Raw genomic sequence first — 17,004 nt, 5'->3', positions numbered from 1 at the left:
TGACTTGCACTACTTGCACAGCATAATTTGGACTATGAATTTGTGTAAAATTAGGCAAAGAGAGCGGTGGGAGATTCGAACGTGGGAGAGAGAGTTATTCCATTCCAACAACAACATTGCAGCAAGAAGAATGAAGAATCCAACCCCAACCTCCCTCAATAATAATTAATTTAATAGTCCGAACTTGTAAGTGGGTAGTTAAAATAAATCCTGACAAATTAATTGACGAATTTCCATATAAGATTAACAACGCTCCTTGTCCGCATTTCTCACTAGAGCGGATTATTCGGACGAGGAGGCTGCATTGAAACAAAACCAGAACATTACTTTTTACTTTAAACTCTGTGTGTGCCCTTGAATACAAAAAATGTGCACAAAAATGTTGTTGCGAAAGTTGAGGCCTTGATGAAATGTTTCGACCACCGTATGTAGACTCCTATATGGGAGGACAGTTGGACTACTTGGGAATACCTCAACCCCCACCGACAGACTCCAGCTGGACCTCGTGGACGGATGACATCCCTCTTTGTGTTCATACAGGTGGGGTTTTAAATATTCGAAGGGTTGGGTGGACTCTGTATAGTAAATTTCTTGATTTAATTGTGGGGTTAAAAAAACAGGTGTAGGATTTGCACAGAATCAAGTATATCGCCGGGACGGGCACCGCACGAGTGAGCATGAGTTGGAAGATGAGAGCTTCCATTTCCAGTTGGATGATGGAAACATTTGTCTTTACGGTGTATTTGATGGACATTTTGGTCCTCAAGCAGCAAAATTTGTAGTACAAAAGATGCCAGGTAAGATTACGATTTATTGAGGTAAAAGCACGTACAATCAATAACTAGTAAAAAGAAACAACAACCTACTTAACAAATTTCCAAACAAACTTGTTTGACGAGAGGAAAACTGTTGTTGAGAGCGAGAGAAAAACAAGGTTGGTTGACCTCTCTGTGGTGGTTGATTCTCTCTTCTTCTTTCCAGCGGAAATTATTCTGGATCAGCAGCTGACTGAAGCGACGACGGAAGATAAGGTGCGAGAAGTATTACGACAAGCGTTCCTCTCCGTGGAGCGAGAATACTTTAATGATGCGATCGGGGCTAAATTGGCAGAACGTGCGACATACATTTCCGAAATGACATATGGCGAAAGCCCCTATGATACTTTTAGAGAATATCCTCAAGTCTTGGCGGAACTGAACAAGGAGGTAGAATCGGGTACGTGCAAACATATTTAGTGGCAATTTAGTATTGTGCAACAAAGTCAGTTTTTTAATTTGAATTTAACTAAAACTCTCTGGAGGATACTTTCCTGTTCATCCGGGAGAATAAATTTCAAAAACGAAACCATTTGATTAGATCTGAACTGCAGCAATGCATTAGCACAACTTTTGTGGTGAATACGCTTTAATTAATTAATATATTTCTTAATAGGCACGACAGCCGTTGTAGCGCTAATTTTCAACGGGAAACTATACGTGTCTAATGTTGGGTAAAGCGAATTTAATGATATTCATTGCATAAATAAATTTGATATATTTTATCTTAACAGTGTTTTTGTTTTGTTATATTCAGGTGCTGCAGAGCCCTACTCTGCCGAACTGATAAAGATGGCGTCCTAAAAGTCATCCAGCTCAGTGTGGACCACGACCTTCGTAATCAGGACGAACTCGAGAGATTGAATGTCATCGGTCTCAACCCAGATGAACTTCGACGTCACGGAAAAATTGGAAATCAAACGAATACGCGTTGTCTCGGAAATTATTTGGTTAAAGGTGGCTATAAAGACTTCCGTTCGTTGCGCAACGCGAGGAGCGAGCCAGTCGTCCCTGATCCTGAAATCCACCCTGCTGTTAAGGTGGACGAGTCATTTCGTTTCCTAGTTTTACTCTCAGATGGACTGTACCAAGCGCTCCGAGAAGCATCCGAGAGTGACCATGTTGACATCCAGTTGGCAAAGATGATTGTTGAAGAATTTAAAACCCAGTCTACCCTCAATTTGGTGGCTCAAGCCGTAGTGGACAAAGTCTCCCGAATGCATCACGACTATTATATGAATATGAGCAATACGCTACCCAAAGTGACTCGTCGCGATGATATGACCCTGCTCGTCCGTAATTTCAATATTCCTTTAAAAAATGCAACAACCCCAAGCAGTTCGAAGGTTATGAATGGTTACTTTTTCCCGTCAACAACCGGACATCCGAATGACTGCTCAACCCCCATAAATCTTACCCTGGAAACAATCCCGTCTCCAAAAATTATAGGTAATTCCTCCCCTTTTCCAACAAATACGGAAGCAACTACGAGCACGGAAAGCTCTGAAGTTCTAACGCAGTCAAATCATAAACTACCTTTGGATGAGAATGGTCGAATCGCTCCCTACGTCGCATTCACGGATTACTATAAGAATCTTCCTTCCAAATCCTGGACTGATGCTGACCTATTTTCTTAGGGCAGATATTATGTCGTCGTCATTCTACGTATATGCATATATACAATATATATAGACAGACTATCGCAAACTATAAAAATGCAATTTGCTGAAATTATCGGCCCAAGAAGAGGAGAGAATATATAAATGATGTTATAATGATATGTGCCTAGCAAAAAGTAGAGAGACTTATTGCATTTTGACTTTGATGACCATATTCAATCAAAAAATATGTAATCTATCAAAGTCAGTACTAAGGTTTACCATTAATTAATTAATTAATCTCGCTTTCGATTAACTTTGTTGCTCTTTATTATTATTATGTTATTATTATTATTATTATTGTTACGCACCCCGACGTACGTCTTTTATGAAAATGTTTTGTTCATCGTTGCACACACTCTCTAATAATATTGTACTGTGACGACCCTTCCCAGAAACAAAGGATGAATTGTTGTTTTATTGATTTTTAATATGTTGTTTGACATGCAAGTGACATTATGGAAATAAAATAAAAACCGCATAAGTATACACAATCATTCAATTCGTACCATTTTCCATGAAACTTGAACCTTAGAGTATTATACATCCCATTGCCCATACATATGCATATGCATTTAGTTAAAACATCCGACTTAACATCTCAATTCTGACAAGGTCTAAATCTTAATGTGATGATAATCACGAGGTCATGCCATCATCTCGTTTTAGATCGTGAGGCATTGCTGACCGATCATAAGTTTCAAATCTCAATTTTTCCCTCATGACCGTTAATTCTTCCCCTGAACGAGTTATTACTGGAGACCAATTCTCGTAATAGTAATGCTCTCCTAAGTTTTAGTTAAGTTAAGTATTAACTACAATGTGGAGAGGATTAAATGACAAAATAATACAAAAGTTAGACAAGTGAATGCGCACAATACCCACATTTGCATCTCAATGTAAAAGCACGGGGCGTTGGCTCAACCTGAGTTTTCTGCCACCACTCGTTCAAGTCCACATCCATTGTACACAGGTGTCTGCTGTCTCTGAATTTGGGATTTTGAATAATAATAATTAACATTTCTCCACGACCTCCTCCCACTTTAACCGTTAAGATCTAAATAGTCAATAATGGGTCCTATTTCTGCCGAGCAGGCCCGAGGGGTCCATAAGGCGGCCGTCGTTCGGGATTATATTTCTCAACCGAGATTAGGTGAGCAGTTTTTATTATTATTATACGCCCAGTTTGTTTAAATTTTAAGAGAACAGGTAATATGAATGGATTATACAATTGTTAAGGAGGGACGAGTACTTCAGAATGATATGTTTCTTGTGGTTCCACAGTGTACAAAACGGTGTCTGGAGTAAATGGACCACTCGTCATCTTGGACGACGTTAAATTCCCGAAATACGCAGAAATTGTGGAACTTCACTTACCCGATGGGACCCACAGGTCTGGACAGGTTTTGGAAGTTTCTGGGTCGAAGGCTGTGGTTCAGGTGGGTGGAGTTTGTAAGAATAATAAGGCGTTTTTGGGCTTGTTGATGGACAATATTTACACATATATACTTGCAATAATATTTATCAGGTTTTCGAGGGCACATCCGGAATTGATGCCAAGAACACGGTTTGCGAGTTTACTGGGGACATTCTCAAGTCACCTGTGTCGGAGGACATGTTGGGTCGCGTATTCAATGGGAGTGGAAAGCCTATTGATAAAGGTCCTCCCATCTTGGCTGAGGAGTACTTGGACATTCAAGGTACATAGACATTTAATACCTCGTGTGTGACCTTACGTGGTGAATAGTATTTCATTCTCTCTTATATTCCAGGACAACCAATTAACCCATGGTCTAGAATTTACCCAGAGGAAATGATTCAAACTGGCATTTCCGCTATTGATGTGATGAATTCCATTGCTCGTGGACAAAAAATTCCAATTTTCTCTGCTGCTGGTCTTCCCCATAATGAAGTAAGTTACACTATTATAAAGTGTAGAACCACTGATTTTGTGTGATTTAAAAAAAGTATTCAATATCTGTTTTCTGTGTAGATCGCTGCGCAGATTTGTCGTCAAGCCGGATTGGTCCAACTTCCAGGGAAATCAGTGCTGGACGGACACGAGGACAACTTTGCGATTGTGTTCGCTGCTATGGGTGTGAACATGGAGACGGCTCGATTTTTCAAACAAGATTTCGAAGTGAGTGTATAAATAATTAATAAACTTTTGTCGAATTTGTCGCTGGTCTCAATTGACCAAATTGTTTAGGAAAACGGCTCTATGGATAACGTGTGCCTGTTCTTAAACCTGGCTAATGATCCCACCATTGAGAGAATTATCACGCCTCGACTGGCACTCACCGCCGCAGAGTTTTTGGCCTACCAATGCGAAAAGCACGTTCTCGTCATCTTAACGGACATGAGTTCTTATGCGGAGGCTTTGCGAGAAGTATCAGCTGCCCGTGAAGAGGTGCCGGGTCGTCGAGGCTTCCCAGGTTACATGTACACAGATTTGGCCACCATTTATGAACGAGCTGGACGAGTCGAAGGAAGAAATGGATCTATTACCCAAATTCCAATCTTAACTATGCCAAACGACGGTAACCTTAATTTTTTTAGGACTAGTGAAATTACTTAAGACCGTACATATATAGTTCAGCGTGTTTTAAAACAAGTTCAACTAACATTTTTGTAGATATCACTCATCCAATTCCCGATCTTACTGGGTACATTACGGAGGGACAAATTTACGTCGACAGGCAACTCCACAATCGACAAATTTATCCCCCAATCAACGTACTTCCTTCCTTGAGTCGTCTGATGAAATCTGCTATTGGTGAAGGGATGACGAGAAAGGACCATGCCGACGTTTCCAATCAGTTGGTCAGTTTATACATAAATTTAAACCCCCTTGAATTTTTCTTAAGCATTACTCTTAACAATGTAATGTACTTGTATATTTTTACAGTACGCGTGCTATGCCATTGGTAAGGATGTGCAGGCCATGAAGGCCGTCGTGGGTGAGGAAGCTTTGTCCGCTGATGATTTGCTTTATTTGGAATTCCTCGGAAAGTTTGAAAAGAACTTTATCTCGCAAGGTATGAATGGCAAAAAGTAGTACAACCAATGTTCAATGAATGTTCTATTTTTAATAATTTACTAATTCTTAAATAGGAAATTATGAAAACCGCACCGTGTTTGAATCTCTGGACATTGGATGGCAACTTCTCCGTATTTTCCCTAAGGAAATGTTAAAACGTATCCCTGCTACCACTCTTGCAGAGTTCTACCCAAGAGATTCCAGACACACTCAGTCTACAAAAATGACGACGCAGATGTAAAATGAAAGAATAATCTCGACATGATAAATCATCAGCTCATTTTTTTCAATATTATGTTACTAGGCGTGACAAGTCATATTATGTCCAAAAATAATAGTTTTTTTGTGTGTAGAACATATTTACTATGATCGTTGCATTCCAATAATTCCAAGTGATAACTAAAACAAAACGGTTGCTGTGTGTACTCCACTATTAGAAATCAAATGAACCTCCTAGTCTGTAGTGCGTTAGGCTGTAGACATAATAAGCTATAATAAAGAGTTAATTATCTATACGTGAGTGTCATCATTGAGACATCAGCACATTAGTAAGCATTCCTGCATGATGACACCTTTCACCCAGACCAAAATTCGATTCTAATTCTTGCTCCAGTTTCATGGCACATATTACATTGAGCTTCAAACGTATACTTTCTCTGGAAAATGTCCTCATCCTGACGAACCTGACGCATGTGATAATCATCGTTTTACTAACAAGGTTGTAACAAAAAGTGAATTGCAAATTAGCTCGATCTTGATGTTTCTGCGTAAATGAGAAATAAACGTTTGTCTAAACAGAGCAGTAATGATTAATAATTGGTTCCGACTGCAGGAAGATATTGCATACGGATTACACTGCATCCATCCCCCTCATCTAAATTCCCCATGATCGCCTGTTGTGAGAAACCACCAACCAACGCTGCCTATAAGAATAAGAAGCAGAAGCAGCATATGCCTGCGTATGTAATAGGCGGCATTAATTGTTGCGTAAGAAGCGAAACGGTTGCCGAAACATTCAAACGGGTTTGTGTGCGATTCAAGGTTGTAGTGATTTTTGGCAGGTGTGGGGCAGCAGTTCATGAATATCAGTCCTCGCACTATGTACAAAGTGGTATTGCAGTATTGCACGATTAGCATTTCGTGAACTTGTTGAAGGTGGGCTGACTGAATTAATATGCGAAAATGTGGATGGATGGACGATATGATGAGCACCGCATGTTTTGTCATTCGATGAGATTAGAAGGTGCAGCAGTTGACCAAACGATTACTTCACTCACTCGTATCGATGCTATCCATTTCTGTCGTCTCCTAGTTCTAGGTCACCATTTTTTGCAAATTTTTTTTATTCTTGTAACAATGATGAAAGTCATGGTAAAATTAGCGGTCAAAGATATCGTTATTGATTAACGGCCAGTTTTTATGGAATAAATTTTAGTGTGAATGGCACAAACTTAAAATTAAAATGGAATGCAGGGAGGACTGACAGGTTTCTTGAAAAAAATAATGGATATCCAATATCCAGCACACGCTTGTCACTAGCACACGTGTCGCTTAATAACTTTGTACCAAAAATGAGATGAATTTGGAATTGGTGTTTCGATTGTTCTTCCACAATTAAATGCAGTTACTTAAATTCAATCAATAGGAATTTAATTTGAGACACCCATAATTAAGGAAAATGTTACTGCACCCTTAACTAAATGTTAAAGTGTTTACGACTGCATGCAAATCCTATTGCGTGAATATTTACATGTGTATTTACACACGCTGGAATCCAATCCATCCATCGATTACATTTCCTCTTACGTGAGAAGCGAAATTGCAATGTCGTCTACACTTCCATTAGCCCATTCACCATCACTTTTTGCATGAATGATCATACTGATATGCTCAAGTATCACTTTTTTGATCGATTGATATAAAAAAAATATATTGGCTGTCAGACAGGATCGAGGTACTTATTGCTGAAGGGATAGGGATTTATTTATTTACTAGTGACAATATTGTGTGTTGACTTGGAAGACCCTCCATACATACCTGACCCCACAGTAGAGCTTCAAAATTTGTGGTATAATAAATATGATTCTAGTATGTGTGCGGCTCATCGAGTTGAAGCATTATGCAACCAGCAACACAATAATATGTCTAAAGTCATAATTGCCTCATAACTTTAGCTAAGACTTTTTTTACTTACACAAATTATTGTGCTATACAGACTAGAGGTTCACACCAGCGGTAGCGTCACGATAGACTTTTATGTGATCGTACTTTAGTGAATTATTATTATTGACCACTCTTCACCCCATCCATGTGCTTGGAGAACAAAGTGAGGGCAGGGTGAAGCGTTTGGGTTTTCATTCGCATTTCGCCCTGCGTCCCTTCATCAGTCTTCCGGCGTTGTCTCGTCTCACAAAACGTTAATTTTAAACTTTGGCGTTGTTTTCACTAATATTTGTTGTGGGGAGTGGCCAGTCTCCGAAAGAGTGGTTGGTTGTCCAAGTGACTCCAGGCTCTTCAGTGGCGACGTTTTCGTCCCAGTTCGACAGAACAATACGCAAAATGGACGACTACAAGCTCGACTTTAAACATTTGGGCAGGTTTGAAAAGGCCTCGTCTCCAAAGAAGCTGACATGTTTTACTCGCATCTTTTGAAACGAAATACTTGAAGAAGATTGTTCAATCTAGAGTATTCTGTGGAAAAAATGTTCGGGTTTGAGATGCCGTGACTTTGATAAACTTATCCATTTTTGACTTTTTGAAATGCATCTCTGAACAAAGGATACATTTGTAAATTATAAAAGTGTCCGTGTGAGCGTTTTTCCAGTGCTTTGCAGCAGAAGAGGAGTCAGCATCATGCAGGTGCACATTATACCTGGATCGGTGATGGAGTGGGGACTTTGTCTCTTTACGATATGGTTCTGTTGGTGGAAATACGGGTAATAACTTATTGGCTTGGTATAAATTCATTTAAAATGTTGAAATATGTATGATACATATTTCGACAGTGTATAAAATGAGCAGGCAAATAAGCATGCTACGAAATAAAAGTAAGACTAGGTAGATAGTTAGTTAGATTTGCAGACCGACGAGTATACAATTTATGTATCATATTGGTCTCATTCGTTGACCAAACTACCAAACGAGAGTGAAATGGCTTGTTTTTGCCCTGCATGATTTACACGTTATTTGGCTATTTGTTCCTTGTAAAAGCACATTTTTTAATGACCACCATGCCTTCCTTGCCCAATCGTCGTCTTTTCCGTTTCTCTGTTGGTAGAATATGCGTCAATCGTACAATGGAAGAAGTAATTGATTGCACTTTATCTTTTTTAAATTGAACTGTAGAGACACACACACACAAATGTCGGCCTTATGCTCGATGAATCAATACATTGTAGAGCCACCAACTTCATGATAATTAAATAAACGATTTTGCAATGCTTTAAAGAAAAATGCTTAAATATTTCCAATTTTTAGTTGTCACTTGTCTCAAATTTAACGAAACTGATACTAGAAATACATTATGAGTTGAGATTTTTAAATGTTGACGTTGACCTTCCGGAGACCCTCAGCTGCACCAAATGCGATGTATGAAAAATAGTGACAATAATTGCATTCATGAGCAGATTGTAATTATATGGCAGCAAGTATGTATATGCATCTAGCGTCTAAGAGTAGGTATGGTCAGTAGGATTGTAGAAATTAATCTGTACTGAGATCAGTGTTATTGTTAAGTTTTAGGTCACCGCGTGTTGCATCAGGGATTGCAACACGCACCTACGTTGTTATACGTTAATTTATAGTGATAGTGATTTTGTGGCAAAATATACCGGTTTCTCGCAACATTTACAACCAACAATGTGTTCTTCTACGCCTATTGACATCACATCTACTACGCTCGTACGTACATACATGTGCACTTATTTACCATACAGAATCATGATTCGTCATCGGTTTCTCGATAATCCAATCTCTCTAATGCAGAATTATGTCTTTTTCTATTGCATCTCAATCGCACCACGCCACGTATTACATAATTTGCACTTTAATTATGCATAATAGTCAGCCACGCCACAAAACCTCAGCGGAGTTTCCTAAATTATGCTATTTTCAAAATCATTTTCCATCCAGGTGCAACGTGGACGTGATCAAAAAGTTTCGCCAAATGTACAAAAGAGTGGGCGCCGTTATTATGGATTACTCCTCCGAACCTGGGACCAAAAGTTCTCTGGAAACTTCGGAGATGAAGCATTTCATGAGAATCCCCGTTTTCGGAACCATATTTCCGCCCAGGTCGAGACCCAAGGTGAATGAAGATGACGAGGCTGCAACCACAACGACGAGACGGCGCAGCTTTGGCGACTTGTTGGACAATTTTGTGTCAGAGGAGTTGCTACGACCTTCGCAAGGGGCATGTTTCGTGTGCGATTCCCCAACTAAAGTATAATTGTTTGCTATTAGTTATAGAAGAATTATCCTCATTATTTGCATTTCGAGACAAAAAAGCTTAAAACGATTAAAGATTTGTATTTTATATACGTAGACAATTGTAAAGAAGGAGATTGAGCAAGCCAAGCCATTAACAAACTGTCTTGACTTTGAGGAAACCCGAGCCCCCCACAATCCGTGGTATGTCCGTCTCTTCTCGGACTTTTTATTCTGGTGGAGAAAGTGGTACGTGGGTGAGCAGTATCACGTCATCTCCCTCAAGGAAGTAAGTTCCAGCATAAAATTGATACTTTGAACGGACAAATTTGTAGTTTGTACTGATTTTGTTGTTGTTTGTTTTTTAATTTGTGTAACACAGGTGATGGGAGATGAACAGTTGAAATGGGCAATTACAGAAGCTGCCATGCAAGAATATCGGGAAAAAGGAAACAAGGCCGAGCTGGATGTTCTTATCAAGAAGCACTATTGCCAAGTGGAGGCTCTCATTAAGAAAATGAGGGCGAAACAACCGGCTCATCCGTGGTATGCGTTGTACGTCAGGTAACTTCGTCTGGCTGCTGAGCCAATATGGAACAAAAATGGGAGAAGGTGAAGTGAAATTTCCTAAACTTCATTCTTACTAATTGTATGGATTAGATGGGCATCCTGGATAATTGGGAAGTTTCTGGCGCAAATCTACCCCCAAATTTTAATCCGCAACAGTCAAATGAACTTGATTCGGAAAGCGAGGAAGAGTGGACATCCGATCCTCTTCCTCCCCGTGCATCGGAGTCACATTGACTACGTCCTCATATCCTGGACGCTCATCTGGGGCAGCATGCGCACCCCGTGCGTCGCTGCTGGAGAAAACTTGAACATTCCAGTTTTCAGGTAGAACAAAATAATATTTATCATCACTCTGTAGGACAATTTTAAAGTGAGTGATGCTGAATTTTTCGAATAGCCTGATGATGAAAAGTGTCGGAGGATTTTTTATCAAGAGGCGATTTGAGACGAAGGCAGGAAGCAAGGACATGCTATACAGCACTATAATCCATTCGTACATGCGAAAAACGCTCACAAACGATAACGACATGGAGTTCTTTCTGGAGGGAGGGAGGACGCGAACGGGGAAGCCGTGTCTCCCAAAGGGTATTGATTGCATATTCAAAGCGCAGCCTCTTGATGAAAATTTATAAGCAACTCGTCACTTCAACAGGTGGACTTTTGAACATTGTCATGAAATCACTTCTGGCTAATGACGTGAAGGATATTCTCGTTGTTCCAGTCAACTTTAGCTACGACCGAATAATCGAGGGCAACTATATTCGCGAGCAGTTGGGACAGCCCAAAGTGAACGAAAGTTTCGCCTCTGCCCTTCTTGCCCTCTTCAGCTCCCTTAAACCCAAGTATGGCAACGCAAGGGTGGACTATGGACACCCCTTTTCCATGAAAGTAAGCATTTTAATAGAAATTTGGAAGTGGGTGTAATTGCAAGCGGTCAAGCTAATGATGGGGTTTCCCTTTTCAGGATTTTGTCATGCGACATTGTGCCGAGGAAGCAGCCCACGTTCCCATCACGTGTAGCAGTAATAGTAGCAGCAGTAGTGGCATTAGCAGCAGTAACAGCAGTATTTCTGGGTCAGAAAGTGGTATGGAGAAAGGTGAAGAATCATTTACTGCGTCAACGGGTTTAGAGGGCTTATCGTACAGCGGGCAGCGCAAAGTTGTCGATGCTCTAGGTCGCCACGCCATTTACGGTAAGGTACCATTTACGGTATACAAACTATTGAAATCTGCTCAAGTTCCTGAGAGATTTGTCAACTTGCAGAAGGGATCAAATGTTACACGATGACGTCCACCAACGCTATTGCATTCCTCCTCCTCAACAAGTTCCGGAACGGGATAAGTCTCGACAGACTCAAGGGGGAAATGCTGGCTTTGAAGGAAGAGTTGGTAGTAAGGGGACACGACTCTACGTTTACGGACGAGGACATCGAATCTGCTCTCAATCACGGGGTAAGAATGAGAATCACTTAATCGTCTTTAAGATGGAGACATAAAAATTCTGCTCGTGCAGGTGAAAGTGCTAGGCCCCTCTCTAATCCGTGTCGAGTATCACAGCGGATCAAAATTTTTGAGACCCGTCACCGGACTTCCGAACGTGATCGAATTGTCGTACTATTCCAACTGTCTCCTTCCCATTTACGCCATGGAGGCCGTTATTGGTTTGTCATACTACTTCATACTGTAACCTCAAGAATGGTTATGTTATATGAATTGTTTCATACAATTTCCAGCTACCGGTGTGTTCAAATTGTTGGGTGATACCTGTAATAACAACTTTGAAACTAACGAGAAATTACGAGAGACCGAATTAGTTGCAACTTGTCTCGAATATGCGGACGTCCTGTACTACGAATTCCTCCTCTGTCCTCCCTGCCAATCGCTGGCCTTTGCCATCAAAACGAAGATAAAGTTTATGTCGGAACAAGGAATTTTTTCAGTGGTCAGAAAGAAACGCAAATTTTTTAAAAATCTCACAATTGATTAATCCCACCTACAAAATCTTGACCATTTTGTGTATTTATAATTCAAACAGTCCTTGGACCCTGACGGGGAGAACTTGTTAGAAATTCAGAGCTCAGGCTCCCTGAGCAGGCTGGTTTTCCTGAAAAACATTCTGAGACCGATTCTCGACGCATACACGACCGCATCGCACGTCTTCGTACGACTCGTGGATCACGAGGCGGAGGAAAAAGTTTTACAAATGGACATGTTGGCCGAGATTAAGAAGCAGTTACAAAATAAAGCCATTTTATACGGTAACGTTATTTCCACAGACTTTTTTCCAATTGTGTACACATGATTTACAATTAAAATATCGTTGCAGGTGAGTCGATGGCCTTGGACCCGATTCGCAACCTGGTCCAGCGAGCCGTGCATTGGCGAGTGCTCGAGAGCCACAAGAAAGACTTGAAAAACATTTATTGTCTTCACGACGACTTCAACGGGAGGGACGCCATTGAAGATTTAATTCTCCGGCTGGGAAAACTGAGAGTCTGAAACTAAAGTATTATTTTTATTCTAGTTGTAACAGAATCCATTCGTACCTTTCGTTATTTTTTACAAAACATGTTTTTCCTTCTTCTTTTTTTGCCAAAAATGTAGGCGGTAGAAATAATGATGCTATGACAAATGATGGTGTAGTGATTGTTATTTTAATTTTACAATTTATGTATATATGCTTATACATACTAGTTGGGGGATCCAGAGGGTTATTTGTACATAAACAAAGTAATTTTAAGCAAAGTTTTATACGTTTTAATGTATGCCATACACAGATTTGTGACAAATTTCATTAGCTTTAAAGACAGTTTAGATATTAAATAATTAAATTTAGTACAACTAATTCATAGGTATATCATATGCATACGGTAAGTAATAAGTAAATACATCCTATTCTATGTAGAAAATCTTGGGTAGGGTAAGTATACTCTGTGTCATAATAGTTTTATGTAGTTAGTTAGTGAATGATATTCGCCAGGTTGTTGCCAAACTTTCAAAATACTAAATACTACCATAATTATGTATCCTCTACTTAAAGTTACTATGTATAAAGGTAAGCAAACTTGTAAATCATAAATATATACGATTTGTTTAAGCTGCTTATTGTGTCACCGGTTGCATTCATCAAGCTGATTGTCTCTGCTGTTGTTACTTCTAATAAAATATTATCATTATTCTAAAACAAATAAGAATTATGTTATTCAATCTATTTTAATATCTAATTTGAGTAGTTATTTCTTGTCGTAAGTGACATGAATGAGTTAAAAGTCGAGAAATTTCTCCTCCCCGGTCACTTTCATGCTTCGTCTGCTAATGACGCCGTATTCATATTCGAATTCGTCACCTTCGTCATACAGGAAAAATTCCTTCTTGTGCGAGAATGCCTCTTCTATGACGTGGGCCACCCCGTTGGTAAATGGGATGTCGGACTTGATGACGCGAATGTGTCCGTTGATGGTGGTCATGTACTCTGAAAAAAAAGATTCATTTTAGGATGGAACTTAGGACTCATCTTCTGCGCAATTTAGTTGAGAGTTTGACACTTACTTGAAAAACTGTCCGAAGCAATTCCAACTTTAATTTCTCTCTCATAGTTGGTCATGAGATATTTGCTATTAATCAAACCAGCAGAATAGTAAGTCCCATTGACGACGTGGTGGTTTACAAATCCTGCGAAAAAATTATTTGCTTAAGTTGAGTTATAAAATTGATGAAAATGCAAGTAACCCAACAGTGGTATGTGCTGGCTTACGAGACATTTTCTCCGGCTCGGCCATGATTTCTTTCAGATCCAACGTGTCAATGGCAGCGTTTAAAGGAATGAAGACCGTGATGGGGCGATCACTTTGGAAAATTTCCAAATTCGTGTTTTTCACGATATTCCAGAATGCTGCAGAATTTAAACATAAATTTTGACTCAAATCTTGCAGTATTTACATATATGACATGCGTTCTATTTAGGTATGTAAATAAGTTGACCACCTTCAAAGTCCTGTTTTTCACTGAGATATTCGGCCGCATTGCGAGATGGATTTGGCATGATGACTTTGTCCGTGAGATGAATTCTTCCATTTTCGACGAGAATATCTCCCCTCACAATCCTGGCTCCGTCAGCGGTGTAAATAGGCTGGACAAATATTAATAGAACATAATTAAACTGATACAACACTTCTTATATACGAGAATGATAAACAAAAAAATACCGATTCAGTATTCTCAAAGTAAATATTGGTCCGAATCCTGTGTCGTCCAGGTCTGTCGTTCAGAATGAGAAACTCATTTCCCATGGAGGAAAGTGGGACGTCCTTCTTGACAAAGTGGTTCAGGATGAAGGCTTGTCGAAGTTTCTCGTCCGTGTCTAGACTGCTCAGAAGCCAGGCGGGGAGGCGGTGAAATGAGACGTCGAGTGGAACAAAGAGAGTGTAATTGCCTGAAAAAATTATTCGGATTTTGAATTTTTTGAATTTTTGTAAATAAATCATCAAATCAGTAATAAATTGATATTGATGCACTTACTGAGACGCTGGAAAACAGGTTCCATGCCCGAAATCAAAATGAGATCTCGCATCTTGTTCGCTCCCAAAAGTCTCAACGATTCCAAGACCGAACAAGCAGGCTCATTTCGTAACATGGGGTTGACCGCGTTGGGGTGGATCATGTCGCATTGATGGGCTGCGTAGTTTCCAATGCTCGCATATTGAAATCCGTGGGGGACAAAAGGTCGAAGGGCAGAACATGGGAGGCGACGGGCGTAAACATCATTAAAATTTGGCTGGACTGGGCCAGGAGGTGGTCTCCTCGGTGGAGAAGTGGTTGTTGGAAGGGGTGGTCGTGTCGGTTGTGGGGGAGGAAAACGTGTCGGATTGGGGATTGGGTAAGGATTCACTGGATATGGATCTACTGGTTTTATCCGGTCCGGAATTGAAGGTCCGACTGGGGGAACTCTGGACGGTTCTGGAATAGGATAAGGCCCTACGGGGGGAACTCGAGAGGGTTCAGGCACAGGATATAGTGGGACTGGTGGGACCCTTGAGGGTTCTGGGATAGGATAAGGACCAACGGGGGGAACTTGAGAGGGTTCAGGCACAGGATATAGGGGGACTGGTGGAACCCTTGAGGGTTCTGGAATAGGATAAGGTCCTACCGGGGGAACTCGAGATGGTTCTGGAAACGGATCAACCGGAAATGGAGGTGGTGGTCTCATTGATGACGAGCTAAACCGATCAAATGGATCAGCCGTGACTTGAGCAGAATTGTCACCCGGTCGCTTGGTTGGCACAGGGTGTGTCACGTCCGGATAGCGAGGCGTCGTCGGAGTGGGGCCGGGTGGTATGTACGGATTCGGGAAGGGACAAGGTCCGAACGGTGACTGTGTCGTGGTGGTCGTCGTCGTCGAGAATGGGATTCCGCAGGGTCCTCCCTGTCCAAAGTTGGGAGTCATAATTTGAAAACCCGTTTGACCATTTGGAATGTTAGGGAATTGTTTGGGGGACTCTTTTCCTCCAATTCCCAACACTCGGAAGAGCATCGTTTTAAAACCGGTAGCAGGAACTGGTTGTTTCGGTTGTTGCTGATATATTGACGATTGGCTATTGGGCGGAGGAAACTGCGAAATTTCGTTTGACTTGAATTGTGGGTGACGATTTGGATTAAACTCGGCCGAAAGGGGGGCCACCAGCAGTCCGAGCAGTGCCACACACAGCCTCAGAGAAGCCATGTTAGTGGGGCTTTGTTCACTTGGTCAGTCACTAGAACACTTGGGGACAACGACACTCACTGCGAGATGCTCGGGCTGTAAGGGATGGAACAGGTATGAAAAGATGGCCCGAAATTTTTGCCTTTTTATCGTTTCGTGGGACCCATCATCGTACAAAATAATCTAGATCTACCTGTCCATGCTTACTACTTTCTCTGTTGCGTGAGAATCATGCAACCGAATAACAATGGGCAAACCACTCCCTGTGGAAGACGAAGACGTGATCAGAGAAGTTGAGATGCATGAGAAATCGTAGTGTTTTCAACAGAAAAATTCATCATTGTGCTGACTGCCGGTGAGCTGCCCATTGTTGCATAAATCACCATCGGTGGGAGCCCTTCAATACTCCAGTAGCATTACATATTTACTAAGGTGGGCTTAAGTACCTATCCGTAGATATGCATAGAACCTCCTAGTCTCACTGTACTTCCTGAAACTTTGACTAGCGAGTGATAAGGGATTTCTTACGTAAAATGATGACGGGGTTTTCGGTACATAGAAGCAAAACTATCCGTATCATGGTCAAGGCTGATTGATGGATAAGTTTCGTGATTTATTCACAGTTGATTTCGTACACTGAAAAGCTATTTATTTGGGCAGGAATTCGGGCAGATATTGTGCCGAGATGAGATAAGATACATGCACATATTTCAGCTCAAATTGCACTCTTCATTATGAAAAATATGGTGTCTTTCTAATCTTCCAAGCCATCAAATACTTAGAATTGATGTATCCCTT

At 40.7% G+C, this 17,004-nt stretch overlaps 4 protein-coding genes across 5 annotated transcripts; 3 read left to right on the top strand and 1 right to left on the bottom strand.

The window, feature by feature from the left end:
* The first annotated feature begins 23 nt into the window (after nt 1–23).
* On the top strand, nt 24–2,970 carry LOC110858144 (TGF-beta-activated kinase 1 and MAP3K7-binding protein 1). Of its 2 annotated transcripts, XM_035858401.1 has the most exons (6): nt 24–186; nt 277–540; nt 621–797; nt 982–1,215; nt 1,432–1,489; nt 1,573–2,970. In XM_035858401.1, exons 2-6 carry the CDS (start codon nt 411–413, stop codon nt 2,450–2,452), a joined length of 1,479 nt encoding a protein of 492 aa, XP_035714294.1. In that variant the 5' UTR covers nt 24–186; nt 277–410; the 3' UTR covers nt 2,453–2,970. The 2 variants fall into 2 exon arrangements, with proteins under 2 accessions (XP_035714294.1, XP_021962511.2); XM_022106819.2 differs by having other exon boundaries at nt 24–540.
* Nucleotides 2,971–3,404: 434 nt separating this feature from the next.
* LOC110857993 (V-type proton ATPase subunit B) lies at nt 3,405–5,883 on the top strand. The gene is made up of 9 exons (XM_022106613.2): nt 3,405–3,626; nt 3,758–3,912; nt 4,002–4,173; nt 4,246–4,385; nt 4,467–4,613; nt 4,683–5,013; nt 5,109–5,296; nt 5,382–5,511; nt 5,588–5,883. Exons 1-9 carry the CDS (start codon nt 3,545–3,547, stop codon nt 5,752–5,754), a joined length of 1,512 nt encoding a protein of 503 aa, XP_021962305.1. The 5' UTR covers nt 3,405–3,544; the 3' UTR covers nt 5,755–5,883.
* A 1,908-nt stretch (nt 5,884–7,791) lies between these two features.
* On the top strand, nt 7,792–13,692 carry LOC110858114 (glycerol-3-phosphate acyltransferase 1, mitochondrial). The gene is made up of 13 exons (XM_022106783.2): nt 7,792–8,449; nt 9,645–9,954; nt 10,057–10,227; nt 10,321–10,502; nt 10,599–10,832; nt 10,906–11,093; nt 11,161–11,396; nt 11,473–11,701; nt 11,773–11,960; nt 12,022–12,169; nt 12,242–12,450; nt 12,544–12,766; nt 12,835–13,692. The coding sequence occupies exons 1-13, from the start codon at nt 8,367–8,369 to the stop codon at nt 13,005–13,007; spliced, it is 2,574 nt and encodes an 857-aa protein (XP_021962475.1). The 5' UTR covers nt 7,792–8,366; the 3' UTR covers nt 13,008–13,692.
* Nucleotides 13,264–16,382, bottom strand: LOC110858115. The gene is made up of 6 exons (XM_022106784.2): nt 15,027–16,382; nt 14,714–14,940; nt 14,493–14,637; nt 14,263–14,400; nt 14,058–14,180; nt 13,264–13,980 (listed from the first exon to the last, which is right to left on the bottom strand). The coding sequence occupies exons 1-6, from the start codon at nt 16,225–16,227 to the stop codon at nt 13,772–13,774; spliced, it is 2,043 nt and encodes a 680-aa protein (XP_021962476.1). The 5' UTR covers nt 16,228–16,382; the 3' UTR covers nt 13,264–13,771.
* Between the last annotated feature and the right edge of the window lie 622 nt (nt 16,383–17,004).

This window comes from Folsomia candida, unplaced genomic scaffold (genome assembly GCF_002217175.1).
Source record: "Folsomia candida strain VU population unplaced genomic scaffold, ASM221717v1 Fcan01_Sc020, whole genome shotgun sequence".
NCBI classification, from domain to species: Eukaryota; Metazoa; Arthropoda; class Collembola; order Entomobryomorpha; family Isotomidae; genus Folsomia; species Folsomia candida.
The sequence above is the reverse complement of the archived record's forward strand: the minus strand, read 5'-3'. Positions and strand labels throughout refer to the sequence as shown.